The 19,385-nt window shown below is 37.9% G+C and overlaps 2 protein-coding genes across 2 annotated transcripts in view; one reads left to right on the plus strand and one right to left on the minus strand.

The window, feature by feature from the left end:
- The window catches only part of LOC143710510 (B-cell receptor CD22-like), a 773,497-nt gene that overhangs the window by 417,982 nt on the left and 336,130 nt on the right, over positions 1–19,385 (plus strand). The window lies entirely within an intron of this gene.
- The window catches only part of LOC143710427 (B-cell receptor CD22-like), a 6,623-nt gene continuing 655 nt past the window's right edge, over positions 13,418–19,385 (minus strand). Inside the window, exons 2-11 of the mRNA XM_077201382.1 lie at positions 17,844–17,911; positions 17,327–17,674; positions 15,114–15,362; positions 14,768–15,022; positions 14,410–14,664; positions 14,242–14,326; positions 14,126–14,156; positions 13,942–14,019; positions 13,761–13,838; positions 13,418–13,641 (exon numbers count right to left, since the gene is read on the minus strand). Coding sequence (XP_077057497.1) covers positions 13,621–13,641; positions 13,761–13,838; positions 13,942–14,019; positions 14,126–14,156; positions 14,242–14,326; positions 14,410–14,664; positions 14,768–15,022; positions 15,114–15,362; positions 17,327–17,674; positions 17,844–17,911 — 1,468 coding nt within the window. The 3' untranslated portion in view covers positions 13,418–13,620. The remainder of the gene's footprint in view (positions 13,642–13,760; positions 13,839–13,941; positions 14,020–14,125; positions 14,157–14,241; positions 14,327–14,409; positions 14,665–14,767; positions 15,023–15,113; positions 15,363–17,326; positions 17,675–17,843; positions 17,912–19,385) is intronic.

Genomic DNA, 19,385 nt, shown 5'->3' on the forward strand with positions numbered 1-19,385 from the left:
CACAATATCTGCCCAACCACCCGTCATTCACGCAATATACACAGGAACGTAATGACTGTAAATACCATACAACTTATACAAATAAACCAACAGACTCTTCAAGTTTTTAAGAATTCTACGAAACCGTAGCATGGCGGCCTGAACACAGCCAGCTAGAATCTTTCCGTCTCAACCACAGCCAGTTGCTGCTCCTTTCTGCTGCTTAAGATAAGTTCTTTACTGTGCGACGTAACTCTTGGCCACTGAATCCAACGTCTCTGAGGAACCGGGTTGTAGAGTGTGCCACAAAACCTCGACAACCCACTTCCACTGGAAAAACCTGGACTCCCCTTCCTCGCTGTTCTGCTTCAGTGGCCAGAAGAGCATACCAGAGTTTCTTCCTCTCATATGCCTCATCTACCGCATCCTTCCATGGCACTGTTAACTCTATCAGTTGAACAATGCGTGCTGATCCAGACCACAAAACAATATCTGGTCGTAGGTTAGTGGTGGCAATCTCAGGTGGAAAAATAAGCCGTTGATCAAGATCAGCCAGCATCTTCCAGTCCCTAGCACCTTCCAGTTGTCCTGGGCGAGAATTGGTGTTAGCACCTTTTCTTGGTGGTTGCTCGCCTGGGCGGAGGAATACTGTCTTCTGCGTGTAATGTTTGCTAGAACAGGCGGCAACTTATTGGTCATAATACGCTTGCCTTCGAATGCTAAAGCCAAACATCGCAATACTTGGTTATGGCGCCAAGTAAACCGACCTTGGCCAAGAACACCTTACATCCTGTCAAATTGTGCCTTAATGTGGCAGGTGATGAACACAAAGGACAAGAGGGATCCTCTCCTACCCAAAGGTTTAGGTTCTGCGGTGATGGGAGAACATCATATGTTGACCTAATAAGGAAACTGATCCTACTCTCTTCCATTGACCAAAGGTCTTGCCAGCCCATTTTGCGTTGTTCCACACTCTTCCATCTCATCCACTCACCCTGCTTGGCCTGGGAAATGGCCCTTATACATCTCATCCCTAGACAAAAGCCTTATGATAACCCCCGCATCATTTGAGGCAGAGATGGGACAGGGCTTAGGCCAGGGAAGTCACTGCTGTTCCACAAAACCACTGGGAAAGCGTTCTTTCGTTGGAAAGGAATACACTGCAGAAGCCACATCCAGCCCAAAGGGAGGTAACGTTGAGAATACACATATGGACTGGGCAGATGACTGGGCAGTACAGAATATGGAATGCCAGTGGGGTGGGTTCTTGACCCTTAAGTCGTTAAGTTTAGATTTTGTTTGACTGCTGTACCTGAGTTCTAACAGTCAGATAGAGAAAAGGTGATCTGATGGTGTTGGTTGTGTTTTAACATAATCATTTGACCTGAATAACTAAACTCATATAAAGCCCACTTTCCGAGTAAGATTTAATAATAATAATAATAATACATTTATTTTGTATAGCGCCTTTAAAATTTGCTTTCTCAAAGCGCTTTACAGACAAACATAACAACAGAAAAGAAAAGCAACACACTTTAAACACAAAAATAAGCAGGTAAAATAAATAAGCAGGTAAAATAAGTAATCAGATAAAAGCAATCCTAAGATAAAATGTTTTAAGAAGAGATTTAAAAGTCACTAATGTATTTGCTTCCCTAATGTCAGCCGGGAGATAATTCCAGAGCTTGGGAGCAGCGAAGGAAAATGCTCTATCACCCCTAGAACGAAGCCGCGTCTTGGGAACAACCAACAGACCACTCTGATTTACTTTATTAGTTGTTTCAGCCGTGTCTCTGTACAGCATAATATTTTTAACTTTTACAACATAATACAAATAATACAAATAATTTAAGTTGTATATTAAATAATATTTTTTTTTTTTTTTTGACAGACACTAAGAATCAGCCTGTGAATCTCAACAATGGTGGCAATTATAAAGCATTTTGCAGTGCATTCTGGGTGCCACCAATCAAAACTCATTCATGGCTCCCATTATGCATTGCTGCATGAATAAATAATGAGCTTATGTTCAGAGGTAATATCTGTTTGTCACCATTGCTGAAATTCATACGCTAATTATTCATGTCTGTGTGTGCCTAATGCCGAGTTCAGACTGCACGATTTTAGCCCCGATTTTGGCTCGCCGACAGGTTTTGAGAAATCGCAGACAATTGCCCGAAATCACAGGTAAATCGGTGCTCGTTCACGCGAGTGACAATCACCCAGTGTGAATGAGCAAAGACGCGATCTGAGAGAATCGCCGACGAGTCACCGACGCCCGTGACATATTTGGCATGCTAAATATCTGGACCTATCGGCGATTCACAATCCTGCTGTGTGAATGTATTCTGACTGAAAACTACATCGGCGATGACCGACAGCCAATGAGAGAGCAAGATACAGGACAGCAGGATGTTCGGGGAGGAGTTATAGACCAGAATATCAGTATTTTAATAGATAGGCCTATATTTACAATTATATCAAACAGAAACAAAGTACAAACATTTGCATGGCCAGCAGCAACAGCAGGACATTTGTAAAATTATTTATTTACCCCAAACTGCAAAACACAGTCCTTGCTCCCCACGTCTTCCCAACCATTTCCTCCTGCATAAACTGTTTATTTTTCTCATTTTCGCTGCAAATCAGCGCACAGACAATTTGGATCGCAATCTTCTTGTAGGCTATCATTTTTAATTACAAATTCAGTGTCGCGCGAGAACTCCGGTCTCACGCACGTGTGATCTTCCGGTATTTCCTTATCACTTCTCACGTTTGTTTGGTTGTGAAACGTAGTTTGCGGACCAGGGAGAAGTTGTCGGCGATTCTTTCTTTTGTAAAGTCATGCAGTGTGAAACCTCCTGTCGCCGATCCATCGTGCAGTGTGAACACACCAGCAACTGAATGTTACCCCAGATAGTCATGCAGTATGAAAACAACAGTGACACAATTATTTTGAAAATCATGCAGTCTGAACTCGGCATAACTGAAATACTTCTTAAGAAGTTTTTTTTTTTTTTTGTAATTGATTTGATCCTTTGGATTTCATTGAAAAAGCTATAAATGGTACGCTCAACAACAACAGTGCTGCTATAATCCATAAGGTAAACTTAACTCAGAAATTATGCTCTCAGTGAGTTCAGGTCAAATTGATTTGATCCTTTGGATTTCATTGAAAAAGCTATAAATTGTACGCTCAACAACGACAGTGCTGCTATAATCCATAAGGTAAACTTAACTCAGAAATTATGCTCTCAGTGAGTTCAGGTCAAATAATGATTATGGTAAAACACAACCAACACCATCAGAACACCTTTTTTTTGTTCATCTGGCTGTTATAACTGAATTACAACAGCCAAACAGAATCTAAAGTTAATAATGTAAGGGTCAAGAGGCCAACTAAACTAAACACAAATCACCATAATGGTGACCATTTTACATTAATTTTCTCCTTCAGTGATTCTGCTTGTTAACATCAAGTGTCTTCAATAATACTCAATCATCACTCAATTAAGCACTTAATTATCTCATTCACTTCAACACTGGTTCAGTGTCACTGTAACACTCTGAGAGTGTGGACTCATATAAACACTGAGCAGTGTTAATTTAACACTGGGGATTTTGCTGTGTGCATACGAGTGATAGGCCTGGCTTCGGACGTTCCGCTACGTCCGTTGCCGAAGGCTATGGAATTGTTGGGGGTTATAGAGCACACTTCAGACAGGCTGCAGCTGTCTTGGGAGCGCTCGGGAAGAGACCATAGATTGCAGATTGGACAAGCAGTTCCTTTCCGGGCATAACCCTCCAGCTCCAGTGAACCTTCCATTTCTTCCCGATCTCCATACTGAGATCACGTGGGCATGGAAGAAACCTTTTTTTTTAACCTTTACTTAACTAGGAAAGTCACATTGAGGTTAAAACCTCTTTTACAAGTGAGACCTAGTCAAGACAGGGTCAGATAGCAGGTTAAAAACAAATTAAAAGCAACAATAAGAAACCAATCACAACATTAACATTAGATACAACAAAAACACAACAAAACAAAACTCCATGACAACATGTTATACAACACCATTACACAACAAAACACAAACATTTAGGTACAGCATAGTGCCCTACATACTACTATTCACGGAAACAGACAATATTAAATCCTAAGTTTAGTAAAAAGTTAAGTGGTAATAGCATTTGCATAGCAACTGCAGTTAATAGTGACCACCTCCTTTATTCTATGTTTAAAATCATTTAGAGAAATGAGGGATTGTAGTTTAAGTTTGGTCTGCAAATCGTTCCAAGACCAAGGGCCATGATAGAACAGGCTTAGCTTTCCAGCCTCTGTTCTGATTGCAGGCACTTTGAACTGAAGACATTTATGTGACCTGAGATTATGACCGCTTTGAAATGATGAAAATTTCCTGTTTAAATAATTTGGAAGTTTTCCTAAAAATTACCGTATAAATTAAAATATAACAATGTTCGAGCCTGCGCAAATGAAGAGATGACCATCCTACCAAATTGTACAATACACAATGATGTGTCCTAAAACTACAGTTAGTGACATATCTGAGAGCTGAATGATAGAGGGGGTCAAGTTAGGACAGAGTGGACAGAGAGGCAAACCTGTAAATAGTGTCTCCATAATCAATCTGGGACAAAAAAAGACCAGCAACTAAGCGTTTACGTGAAGCCAAGGAGAAACAAGACTTTAGCCTATACAGAAAGCCCAATGTGAATTTTAATTTCTTTGCAAGATAATCAACATGACATTTAAAATTTAGGCTTTTGTCCATCCAGATTCCCAGATATGTATGATTATCTACAGACTGGATACAGACTCCATCCAGTGACGTGATGGATAGGGATGGTAGCTTTGTATGCCCAGTATTAAAAACCATGACTTCAGATCTGTGTGGGTTTAAAAGCAGCTTTAAATCTAATATAGCGTGTTGCAGGGTATCAAAATCTGCCTGCACATTAGAAAAGGCCAACTCAGCTGTGGGGGCACAGGAGTACAGAACTGTGTCGTCTGCATACAGATGATACTTACAAAATTTAAACTTGTCACAAATATTGTTAATATAAAGTAGGAAAAGCAAGGGTCCTAAAACTGAACCTTGTGGAACACCCTTTGTAACAGGAACTGGATTTGACAGATCATTGCCATGTTTGACCATTTGCGAACGATTGGTCAAATAGCTATAGAACCATTTGACTGCATTGCAACCAATACCAGCTCTCATCAGGGTATTAACAAGTAATGAGTGGTCCACAATATCAAACGCCTTTGTAAGGTCTATGAACAGAGAAACACAGGTACATTTATTATCTAAAGCCTCTTTGAAATCATCCATGACTTTTAAAGTGGCAGTTATTGCACTGTGCCCTGACCGGAACCCGGATTGCATTTCATTTAAAATGTTATGTGAGTGCAAATATAATTTAAGTTGAATAGCAACTAATGATTACAATATTTTTGAAAGAACAGGGAGATTAGAGATCGGTCTAAAGTTGTTCATGTCATATCGATCACCAGCTTTGAATAGGGGTGTAATATAAGCTTGCTTCCATTTGACTGGAACCTGGTTAGAACTTAGTGACATGTTAAAAATGTGAGTAATAGGCTCAGCTATGACCGGTGCAGCCACCTTTAACAGGAAGGGATCCAGACCATCAGGTCCAGGCGCTTTTTTGGGGTCTATTGAAATCAGTGATTGCAGAACATCTTGAACTTGTATGGCTTCAAAATCAAATGAGAAAGCGGAAGATGTACTAGGTAACAAACATCATGTTGAAGGATCAACTGAAATTGATGGAAGCTGTTGATCAAATAAGTGACCTGCCTTCTCAAAATGACCATTAAAGGCATTTAATATATCAATTTTATCTGTAATAGTTACATTTCCAATTTTCAATTCCTGAGGAAAGCCTGAAGCCTTTTTGTTCTGTAATACCTTGATTGTTTTCCAGAATTTTAATGGATTGTTAAAATTATCATTAGTTAAAGTAAGATAATAATTTGATTTAGAGGTCCGAATGGCTGAGGTGCATTGATTTCTCAAAATTCTGAAATGTTGCCAGTCTACATTATTACTGTTGGTCCTCCTTGCGAGGGACCACTGTTTATTTTTTGATTGAATTAACTGGGCTAATTCATGAGAGAACCAAGGATTATCCCTATTCTTTATTCTATGCCTTTTGAAGGGAGCATCGACGAGACGTTTGTGATCTTGAAAGCTCCATATGCGGCAGCTGGTCAGGCTGGTGCTACACTCCAAGGTAGTGCTTCAATCTTACCAAGTCGATCTGCTGAAGTAGTTGTATCAGAATAGGTGTCTTTCTCCTGATGCAGTATCAGAGATCCGGCTCTCTGCACCACCAAGCTGACCGCTGCCGCGGTTGGTAGATCGATGGTGGCGATGGTGGCAATGGAGAGGCACCTGTGGGTAGGGCTGGGCGATATATCGCATGACATTGTTATGCGCATCTCGTCAGTAAAGCCGGTTCCTTGATAAGTAGTAAATCACCTTCACCTGCTTTCAGATGGAAGATATGATGCAGATATGAGTGTTAAATTAACACTCAAGAGTGTTAAAGTTAATGAGATAATTAAGTGATTAATTTAGTGATGATTGAGCATTATTGAAAACACCTGATGTTAACAAGCAGAATCACTGAAGGAGAAAATCACAAATTGTAAGCCACCATTATGGCGATCAGTGTTTGCTTTAGTTGGACTCTTGACCCTTATACTTTCAACTTAAATTTTGTTTGTCTGCTGTTCTTGATTTATAACAGTCAAATTAACAAAGAAAAGTGTGATTTGATAGTGTTGGTTTTGTTTTGACATAATCCTGCTGTGATCTGAAAAATTAAACTTATTGAGATAGTTTGGATTAACTTGTTAGCAACAGCTTTGAGATTCTACAACATATGATTATCAGTAAGTTTCTTATAATCCAAAATATTTAATAAACATTGTTGTGATCAAAACACTTTCAATTGAATTAATTTAGAATCACAGACATCAATAATCAGCCTGTGAATCTCAACAATGGTGACAATAATAAAGCATGTTGCAGAGGCTGCCACCAATCATAGCTCATTAATGGCTCCCATCATGCATTGCGGTATGAATAAATTATAATCTGAATTGTCTATGTAATTTACTTTTCCTAATTGAATATATGCTGGTTGATCTTGATCAACGGCTTATTTTTCCACCTGAGATTGCCACCACTAACCTACGACCAGATATTGTTTTGTGGTCTGGATCAGCACGCATTGTTCAACTGATAGAGTTAACAGTGCCATGGGAGGATGCGGTAGATGAGGCATATGAGAGGAAGAAACTGCGGTATGCTCATCTGGCCACTGAAGCAGAACAGCGAGGATGGAGAGTCCAGGTTTATCCAGTGGAAGTGGGTTGTCGTGGTTTTGTGGCACACTCTACAACCCGGTTCCTCAGAGACGTCGGATTCAGTGGCCAAGAATTGCGTCGTACAGTAAAGAACTTATCTGAAGCAGCAGAAAGGAGCAGCAACTGGCTGTGGTTGAGACGGAAAGATTCTAGCTGGCTGTGTACAGGCCGCCATGCTACGGTTTCGTAGAATTCTTGAAAACTTGAAAGGTCTGTTGGTTTATTTGTATAGGTTGTATAGTATTTACAGTCATTACGTTCCTGTGTATATTGCGTGAATGACAGGTGGTTGGGCAGATATTGTGTTTTGCGGTAGGTGGTATGCCATACGGAACCGTTGCCACTGAAACTGCATATTAACGCACCAGTGGGGCTCGACAGCCTTAGTCAAACGGGTTGGCGCGTATGGTTGGGTTGCGGAGAGATTGTGAGATTGTGGTTAGGTCTCAGCAGCAACTGTTGGTTTATTTGTATAGGTTGTATAGTATTTACAGTCATTACGTTCCTGTGTATATTGCGTGAATGACAGGTGGTTGGGCAGATATTGTGTTTTGCGGTAGGTGGTATGCCATACGGAACCGTTGCCACTGAAACTGCATATTAACGCACCAGTGGGGCTCGACAGCCTTAGTCAAACGGGTTGGCGCGTATGGTTGGGTTGCGGAGAGATTGTGAGATTGTGGTTAGGTCTCAGCAGCAACTGTTGGTTTATTTGTATAGGTTGTATAGTATTTACAGTCATTACGTTCCTGTATATATTGCGTGAATGACGGGTGGTTGGGCAGATATTGTGTTTTGTGGTAGGTGGTATGCCATACGGAACCGTTGCCACTGAAACTGCATATTAACGCACCAGTGGGGCTCGACAGCCTTATTCAAACGGGTTGGCGCGTATGGTTGGGTTGCGGAGAGATTGTGAGATTGTGGTTAGGTCTCAGCAGCAAGAGGGAAGTAGAGGTCAGTAAGCTGGGCTGAGTTGAGTGGGGGACGGAGGGGGGTGACTCTGGGACGCCAGAGTCACTGTCGAGCCCTCTTGAGGTGTCGTGGGCTAGTCGACGAAACACTGAGGACGGAAGGTGCCCACTTGAAGACCCAAGAGATGTTCCCTACTCCGCTCAATCCAGAGGGTTGTTATGGGGGGACCGCACTGTGGTTGCAGCCGTTGTGTGTGCTGACGCGCAATACACTGTATTAACACCAGACAGAAAATTCACGTCACCAGATGGAAAGAATGGATGGAGAAGCATAGGTTACTGTAAAGCTACGTCTTAGTTGGTGATTATCTTGGCGAAAGCCGAGTACAAATCAGCATGAAGTTTTAACATCTACTCTCGTGTAATGGAAATAATAATAATCTGCTCGTCACCATTGTTTAGATGCATTGACTTAATCTTGATGTCTGTGTGTGCCTAAAAGAAAGATTTTTTTTTTTAAATACCTTAAGAAATCCTTTATTTTATATCTAAAATTTTGGATATGTATGCATAATCACAGTTATGCTGTAACCAACAGCATAAATCACAAACATAAAGTTCAAATGATGATTGTCATAATATAACCAAGACCATTAGATCACTTTTATTCTTTGTTCATCTGACAGTTATAACTTAGATACAACAGCCAGACAAAATCTAAAGTTAATAATAAAAGGGTCAAGAGCCCAACTAAAGCAACCAATGATCGCCATAACAGTGGCTTACAATTTTAGATCTTCTCCTTCAGTGATTCTGCTTTAGGTGTCTTCAATAATGCTCAATCATCACTAAATTAATCACTTAAATATCTCATTAACTTCAACATACAACTCATATACACTCCCAGGAGTGTTAATTTAACACTGGAGTTTTTGCTGTGTACAAAGAGCCGTAGTTAACTGACAAGCTGAGCCATATCGCATTAATTATCGCTGGCAATACGTCCGCGATATTAATGCGATATGGCTCAGCTTGTCAGTTAACTACGGCTCTTTGAAGAAAATGCCGCTCCATCTGAAAGCAGGTGAAGGCGATTTACTACTAATCAAGGAACCGGCTTCACTGACGAGATGCGCATAACAATGTGATGCGATATATCGCCCAGCCCTACCTGTGGGCAGGGGCGATTCCAGGATTTTATAAATGGGGGGGCACAGGGGGGACCAAGATCCAGTCAGGGGGGGCCCATGGGAAATCAGAAAATTCAAATGGAAATAAATACGTGTTTAGAAAATATTAAGCACGATTTTAAAACAATCTTTGCAATGCTCAGTGACCTAATATAGATGGTATTAAATGTGGCACTGAACAAGAGCCTGAAAATCATTTTGTATTATACATGGATTGGACCACACAGTTTTGTTAAAATAAATAAAAAACATCACCTAGGCATTATTTAGTCATTTAACATGCTTTATTCTCAACACAAACACTGAATGTGTGTGTGTGTGTGTGTGTGTGTGTGTGTGTGTGTGTGTGTGTGTGTGTGTGTGTGTGTGTGTGTGTGTGTGTGTGTGTGTGTGTGTGTGTGTGTGTGTGTGTGTGTGTGTGTGTGTGTGTTGGCGAACGTTCTCTGCATGGAATCTGTCTCTGACATGGTTTGTTCTTAAAGAAACCTTGGATGTCCTGTTGTGGTGTAAAAATAAACAAATACCCATTCAGTATAAATTACACAGTTGTAATTATAGTGCCTTTAGTCTTTAAAACAAAAGATAAAGTAATATGTGGGTCATTCCTGGTATGCGGTGACATTTTGGCTTCATAAGTGTTGGGAAAAAAAGGCATGATTTTCATGTTTTTAGCATTCTATCAAAATAGTGACATGTTTAACATATAGGTTTGATGTTTGACATATAGGTCAAGCTCAGGGACTCTATAATAATAATTATTGGTAGATTGTTCAGACACTGTCCATAAAAATATTCCACCCTGTTAGGGACATATACGTATATCACAACATGTTAATAATGTAAATGTTAAACAGTAATGAGCTTTTTTTGCATAGTATATGTCCCTTATGCCATCTTAGATTTTTTCTTCTTCTTGAAACAAGCAAAACAATTTTTGATGAATCGAATATGTTTAACATTCCACCCTGCTAGGTTTATAGATCTAACAGGGTGGAAAATTCTGAGCTAAGTTAGCCATAGCTCTTTGAGTGATCAACATTTTTTGCTAGCTAACCTTCTACAGATGAACAGAACTTTTATAACTATGTCGGATTTGTTTTTACATTTTTTTGATAGGACAAACATTCTCCATAACATAGCCTAACAGGGTGGACCTTTAAGGCTGGGACAAGCAGGATAACATTTCAAAAACTAAAAAAAAAGTTAGGAGTGAGAGTTGAAGCTTACCTCAGTTTATACAGTTGAATTCCAGCAGGTAAAAGAAAAGAAATTTCACTTCTTGAAAATGGTCTCAAGGAAATTGCAGTTGGATTTGGAAGGCAAAAAAGTACATACTAACAGGGTGGAAGATGACTTCAGGTACGCAGTATTTGAGGAAAATTTAAAGAAAAAAACCTATATTTCCACATGATTTATATGTATGATTAGAGGCAATTTAGCCTAGTCTGTAACATAATTTAAAAATATTTTGAGGTTTTTGTCATTTCATGGTTTATATTTCTTGCAGAGGTTGATTACTGTCCACTGAGGACATGATATAATTGAATGCATCCATCAATTAAAATTGTGTAAAATACAAAATAGTATTTCTAATGTCTATTATCTCTGATTAAATGGTAAAGAATACTTAAATCTACAATTTAAGCCATTTATTATAAATATGTGACTAATTTTAGAGAAAATATGAGTAAATAAATAACTGGGACAGGAAAGTCACCGCTTACCAGGAATGACCCATGTATCTATTTTATATTTATGTAGACGCGCTGCCGCGGAATACACTGTAAAAATGAATACGAATGAATACGCTAAATCTAATCAATAAAATTGAGGCAACAGATTACAAGCAATATTATTAATTAAATTTAACAAATTAGAATTGAGTAATAATTAACCAAATTAATTCCTTAAAAGTTAACCATTTAAAATGAGTAAAATTTACACATTTTCTTAAACAAAAATATCGGAATAACAGACTGACGTCAAAGATGATTTAAGAACACTTTTTTTTGAAGATTGAACATTGAAGACACCTGATGTTAACAAGCCGAATCACTGAAGGAGAAAACCGTAATTGGTATGTTACCATTATGGAGATTAGTGTTTGCTTAAGTTGGGCTCTTGACTCTTAAATCATTGACTTTAGATTTTGTTTGGTTGTTGTACTTCAGTTATAACAGTCAGGTGAACAAATAGAAAAGGTGATCTGATGGTGTTGGTTGTGTTTTAACATAATCATTATTTCACAATCATTTGACCTGAGTCACTGAGCTCATATAGAGTCCTATTTCTCAGTTAAGATTACTTTATATTTAAAAGTAAATAATTTTAGGAGCCCTGTCCTTGTACAGCTTCATATTTTTAGTGTTTTCAATGAGACCAAATCAATAATAAGACATTTTTAAAGGTACTTTATGTTGGCACACACAGACATCAAGAATTAGCGTATAAATCTCAACAATGGTGACAAACAGATCAACTCTGAACACAAGCTCATTATTTATTCATGCAGCAATGCATGATGGGAGCCATGAATGAGTTTTGATTGGTGGCATGCAGAATGCACTGCAACATGCTTTATAATTGTCACCATTGTTGAGATTCACAGGCTGATTATTGATGTCTGTGTGTCTAAAAACAAAAAAAAAAAAATTGTATTTGAGATATGTTTAAAAAATTCTTAGGATTACATTGTAAAGGTTACAAATATTATGCTGTACAAGGACAGTGCTGCTATAATTAATAAAGTAAACCTAAATTGGGCTCTATATGAGTTCCATGATTCAGGTCAAATGATTGTGAAATAATGGTTATGTTAAAACACAACCAACCACATGCTTTCCATAATGGTAACATACCAATTACGGTTTTCTCCTTCAGTGATTCGGCTTGTTAACATCAGGTGTCTTCAATGTTGGCAATAAAAAAAGTGTTCTTAATTTATCTTTGACGTCAGTCTGTTATTCCGATATTTTTGTTTAAAAAAATGTGTAAATTTTACTCATTTTAAGTGGTTAACTTTTAAGGAATTAATTTGGTGTATTATTACTCAATTCTAATTTGTTAAATTTAATTAATAATATTGCTTGTAATCTGTTGCCTCAATTTTATTGATTAGATTTAGCATATTCATTCGTATTCATTTTTACAGTGTAACACTGACAAGTCATCTGCCGAAATTACGTTAGCTAATCTAACGTTACTGGCTTGATCAGTCACACATGAAAGTAATCAGACTAACATATGGTGCGATATTCCAAAATATATACTGTAATTGAGTGTGTATATACCATAAACAGTGACTTGTCGAGGTGTTTCTCTCTCTCCTACTTTTTGAAAAACGCGGACCTGTGATTCCGCTTTGCGAATCGCAAATCAAGCAGTGATTGACAGCGGTCTGATCCAATGGAGTTGGGCATTGTCAGGATGACAGTAAATCTAGGCCAATGATGTTGGGGGGGCACCAGGGGGGGGCAATCATATTTCAGGGGGGGGGGGGGGGGGGGGGCAGTGCCACCCCGTGCCCCCCTTCTAGACACGCCTCTGCCTGTGGGTGATCTTGCTGGGTCAGTGTCATTGTTGGTTTTGGTTCTTTTGCTATTGTCGACTGTAAGGACCTTTAAAATAACTGAAATAATTTGTCAAAATGATATGAAACGGTACTGATATAGAACTGTACTGATATGGAACTGTGTATTTCCCTGAATATAATTGCACACCTTAGAACATTCATCAACCAATCAGATTCAAGCATTCAACAGCCCCGTAGTATAAACTAATTTATTGAATGAAAGATTAATTCAAAATGTTAAATATTAAACTTGTAACATTTGTATTCCTACACTGAGCACAGGTTTACAGTGACACAAACAACAATAACAAAAAATCTAATTAATAAATAATTAGTTACTAATTATAAGAAATTATAATCAAACAAGTCACAATGCATAAAGCAACAATATGGTTTCATGATAACTTCTACTTGTACCCATTGTTACATTTTCCTCAATCTTTTCAAAATACTCCAGAAAATCCTCATCAGACACTCCTGTCAATCATCCAAGGCTCCACCCACACAGTCGCACGAAGACTGTAATGTTTTGGTGTGTGCCATCGTCCACTACAGCATATTCCTGTTAGCCTGAGACAAAAATGAGACAAAAATTAGATCCATTTAGTCAATAGTCAAGAGAAGACTGGGCATTTAATAGCACAATACTAATCTCTATTGACTGACAATGAGAAAAGCTGGACACTTACGGTAAGATTCTCATAAATGGTTACATTCTCATACAGAGGGAAGGTCATTTTAGGAGCGTTGGTGCAAGGATGAACAGCCTTAATGGAAGACAGATAGAAGAAATATGAGAACCAGGAGAAAAAGTAAAACAAAACTAGTTTTGGAATTAGCGTAGGCTCAAAGAAAATTAAGTAAACATACCACAACATTCTCATACACATATGAAATCAGCTTATTTTCAGAGTGCACGCTTATGCCATCAGCATTGTTTGTGAAGGACTGAGAGGAAGAAAACAGAAAGAATGTGAGTTCATTTTTAAATGAAGTGTTGCGATCAGTTCATGTTCAGTGTATTTAAGCTCATATTGTACTGAAACAGACTGACCTTGGACTGCAGTTTCTTCCTTATTATACAGCTGCTCGAAAAGATAACATATTATATTAACACAATATAATATTTAACTACATAACTAAATAAAGAATGTAAATTCAGACTCTTACCAGGTTAGTAACACAATAATGACAGCAGCTACAACTCCACAAAGTGATACTACAATTGTTGTATGATATATCTTCCAATATTTCACTGGGACAAAGAGGAAAGATAAAGATAAAGTGATCTGTTTATCCCCATTTAAAAGAGCAATGTAAGTATATGATCTGCTCTACCTTTAACAGTGACAGTGACAGTTACAGCGTCTGATCTCTGAGATCCATGTTGATTGTGAGCCTGACAGTAGAAGCGTCCACTCTGTAGTGCACTGAAACTCTGTCCAGATCCAACAGCTGAGGTTTCATCCTCCTTAAACCAGCTGAAGTTCAGAGCAGGAGGGTTTGAGTCACTGATGCACTTCAGAGTCACTGAATCTCCCTCCACTATTACACCAGATCCACTCATCAACACTGAGACGCTCCTGGGTGGATCTAAAACAGAGAAACATTGATATCATTAACAATCATATTAAACTTGAAATTACAGATCTTAAGAGGATTTAATGTCACAGTCACTGAATCATCATTAACTCACACATGACGTTTAAAGTCACAGCTTTAGAGTATTTCTCTCCATGTTTATAGATGGACTTGCACTTGTATTCTCCACTGTCATCAGAGCTGATCTTTGAGATGTTGTAGATTCTTCCAGATCCTACAAACGTTCTTCCTTTAAACCAGCTGATTTCTGCAGGAGGGTTTGAGTCACTGATGCAGTTCAGAGTCACTGAATCTCCCTCCACTATTACACCAGATGGACTAACCACTATAAAAGTATTCTTTGGGGGGTCTGAGCACAAAGTAGTAAACATCTACATTAAGCATCCTTATTTATTACATTACATGCTTGAAAAAGAATTAAAGAATGATGCAATACTCACACATGACATTGAGCTGAACATCAGGAGAGATGTGAGTGTGTCCGTCTACAGCACAGCTATATCTGCCTGAATCCTCTCTTCTGACTGGATTGAGGATGATTTTGTTACTGAATTTATTCTCAGTTAATATCTTCAGTGAGTTTCTGTACCAGATGAATGTTGCTCTGTCAGTCAGAGTGCAGCTGCTTTTACATGTCAGACTGACTGAATCTCCCTCTGTCACTCTCTCAGGAGACTCCACCTGAAGATCTGAACACAACCAGTGTTGGGAGTAACGCGTTACAAAAGTAATGCATTACAGTAACATATTACTTTTTGCTGTAACGCAGTAGTGTAAGGCATTATTTATCAATTTTCAGTAATATTTTACTCGGTACATGTTCAGTAAGGCTTGTGTTACAACAGACTTTTAGTTTTAATTGTAAAACAAACAACAACAAAAAACAGCAAGACCGCGAGACATTAACGAATGAAAAATGCAAGTAGGCTAAATTACCTGTTCGTGGTCAGTCAATAGCCGCGTTTGGTGTCCAAGTCTGCAATTAAAGACTAAATGGCAGCGTCTGATATATTTGTATAGCGATTTATTTTTTACAGTAATGTCGTGAGGTATGATTTCGGCCTCTGTGCTCGCGCTGGCCAGTGGAAAAGCAGCTAATGGTGAAGATGGCATGAAGAAGACTATATTCGCGAGATGGACGTATGCGCATTAGGCTATTCGTTCTGTTTTCTTTCTAAACAGTTAGGCTATGTTTATGTGGTATTTTTCATGTTTTCATCACGCAATCATGTTTTTGATGCGGTGGTGACGCGTTCATAAGGGCGGCGGCGCTGCCGATAAAGCACCTAAAAGCTGTCACAAAGAACCGGCGATGATTATGAATATGTCAAATATAGTAAGGAGACATTTTAATTGTTTATTAATAAAGTCAAGATTAAGTTGACGATGCTGACTCGCGATCTTCGCAGTAGTGAATGCACCAGAGAGAAATGCACATTTCATTTCATAAGCAGAGAGCAGTCTGTTTTCTTTAGTTTTGAATTGTTCTGTTTACAAGTAGACATTTCAATATAGATATATTTTTCAAGTTCGTGAATAGGCTATACTTATACGCTGAGTTTCGGTTCATTTATGAGACGCGCTCCAGTTCACGCGCTTAAATCCAGGCAATTGGTTGATGAAACATTGGTTAAAATTAAGATACAATTAATACAAAACGAAATTCACTTTAAAGAAAGGCTTTGTGTGTGTAATGTCTCTGTGAAAATTTTAAAGCAGTCTTAGTCTTAGTGCCGCTTCAGAGCGGTCGCGTCCATAACGGAGAACTGTCACGTCTGTAACATTGTTTTTTCCTCATAAATGCGAACACGAAAAATAAAATAAAATGAATATTTTATGTTCTGTGGAGAGCCAACCCTTCTTCATCCGATTTGCGCAGTGCAATTCACAGAATTACAAAAAAATAAAAAATAAAAATAATCGTTGCCTCCTAAAAGTTAAAGTTTTTTTTTGTCACGCATGACTGTCTATTTCCCTAATATTAAATATAAAACGCATGTGTAGACTGATATTTTTCTAATGTCTGGACTCCTTTCAGGGAGGAGCCTATGGATAAACAGACGTTTCAATATTTTGGTATTAATGCATTTTCTGAGAATTTATATTTCAAGTTTTGACTGCAAATGTCATGTCCATAACGCTGGAATTCCCAGATTTTAAATAATTTATCCTCAACTAGTTTTGTGGTGTAGGTCTACGTATTTTATAATGTTAAGTTAACTTCAAATAATACTAATAGTAATTTAAAGATGTGGTAGCATTGGATCTGGACGGGAAGGATAACGCTGGGAGTTGGAAGGTGTGTGTCGCGATTCTGCAGGTTCGTGGATCTGAGTGTCGGGATTTCGGGCATATCCTTACAGCCTTAGTCATTTTAGAATGTTAAGTTCTACTCCTGTATAGTTATTTTGGTGAAAGTAACTCAAAAGTAATACAGGAGTAATGGAACGCATTACAATTCTGAGACAGTAATATTGTAAGGTAATGAATTACTTTTAAATAACAGTAACAAGTAATATATAATGTATTACAGTTTGGAAGTAACTTGCACAACACTGAACACAACACACACATTATATCTAGTGCTGCTGTCATACACTGATTATTATTCAACATAATGCACAGAAGAAGAGATAAACCTCATCAAAGTCACCTGTGACAGTAAGAGTCACTCCTGGTTTACCAATCCATTTTCCATCAGGTTTATCAGTGATGAATCTGAAATAGTACATGTGTGAATCCTGCAGGGTCACATGACTCAGTCTGATGTTGCAGTTCTGCTGTTTATCTCCCAGATACTGAAGCCTCTGACTGTATTCAGTGTCATTAGACAGATCTGGAAACTCTTCACAATCTTTTACCAGTGTTTTGCTCCAGAACACTTTCTCGATCTGACGTCCAGTCGGGTATTTATAAATGCATCTCATTATCACTGTTGAGTCCTTTAGTGCACAGATGTGTGAAGGACTGTAACTCACACTCCAACCAGCACTAGAAACCCCTGAAATACACAATTCACCATGAGCACAGTATATCATCAAAATGCATTGCATAATGTGATAGGTATTTTATTTTTAATAAATGTTTGAAATTATGTAATATGTAATACATAAATGAGTGCAAAACGAAAACTGAGTGTGTCTGCAGAGTGAACAGTTGCAGTGACTCACCCTGAATCATGAGGAGAAAGATCAGAATAAAAGGAGCCATTCTGTCTGACATCACCATATAGCAACACCTAACAAATGTCCAGAAGATTTTCAAAATTATATTTTTGGCATTATGTAATTAATTATAATTTGAACGGTCACATACAGTGGATAAAAGTCCCCTGTGAGATCAGCATAGGGGCGACTCAACAAGTTGGACGCCCACCTGTATCTATTACAGTTTTTCTCAATCGCTGTAGCTCATATCTCGAATTCTCAAGTTTTTTTTTCTTTTTTTTCTGAAAACAATAGGTTCAGATCTCTGAACAATAACATTTGAATTTATTAATGATTTAACCAAATTGGATGTGTTTTTTTCAAGATGTGTGCAAAAGAGTAAGTACAAGTGTCTACAATTTTCACAATAACTAAATGCAGTTAATTCTCATTGATAAGATACAATCTTTCAAACTATGTCTAGTGACAACATTGGGGTAAGCTGAGCCAGGCTTATCTTAAGAAGAAATGAGACTCTATTTAAGAATATCTCCTGTCAACTGGAATGATGAAAAGCATCTAAAACACTGTAAAAGCGTTATTAATAAGTTCAGTTCTTTCTGCATGGCATACTGGATTAGATTTGCTTGAATAATAAATTATCAAAGTTTTGAACATACAATAATTCATATTTTTGGGATGGATTTCTATAGTCTGTGGTTAAAGGTCTGGGTCGCATTAATACAATAAAATTGATGTTGTCTTAATGCGACCCAGAACTTCACAGCTGCTAAACATTCATTCATCGTGTGAGCCATCACTTGCAAAATTATTAATTCAGTTATCAAAATCTCTCAAACATGCATGAATATTCCATAAATACCTATGACATTGGATGTTTGTAATGTCTGCCAAATTGGCAAATGGCCTACCAATGGCCTACCTATATCTATTCCATTGATATAGGAATCACAATCTTACCAATCAACCAATAAATGTACAGTTGGACTTAAAAAAGGAAGTTTTCCCAGTAATGTTTTACCTACTGTTGAGATCTGTATCTAAAAAGCTCATTGAGATACACAAGATGATTCAGCTACAAAACTGGGATTCTTCTATAGAAACCAGTCAGTCAATAAGAAAGTAGGAAAACATCACAATTGAATATAACATTTCCATGGTGAAAAACAACATCTGAAGATTTTGATTAGTGTCGCTCTCACAATGCCTAAAACAAAATTGCTATATTGTCTAACTTACTGACACAATAACTAGGTTTTGAGGCCTGAATTAAATGTTTTGGGTAAGTTACTACATTTTTCAGACAATACAGTTGTCATGTTGCAGCAAACAGTTGTGCCAATTGAATTTACAGTTTAGAGAATGTTTAGTTTCAGAAAATGCACCAAAGCGATTGAGAAAAACTGTAAACTTCATACAATATCATTTGTAGCCGTTTGTTTAAAGACTGACATTTTTGATACTTTGGTAAAAATAAAGATTTCATTTTTTTTTTATGCATAGATTTAATGAGTCTTAATGTCTGCCAGACCTTTAATCATAGAC

The sequence above is a fragment of the Siphateles boraxobius genome, unplaced genomic scaffold, assembly GCF_051911475.1.
Source record: "Siphateles boraxobius isolate OS27281-9 unplaced genomic scaffold, OSU_SipBor_1 47, whole genome shotgun sequence".
Taxonomy (NCBI): Eukaryota; Metazoa; Chordata; class Actinopteri; order Cypriniformes; family Leuciscidae; genus Siphateles; species Siphateles boraxobius.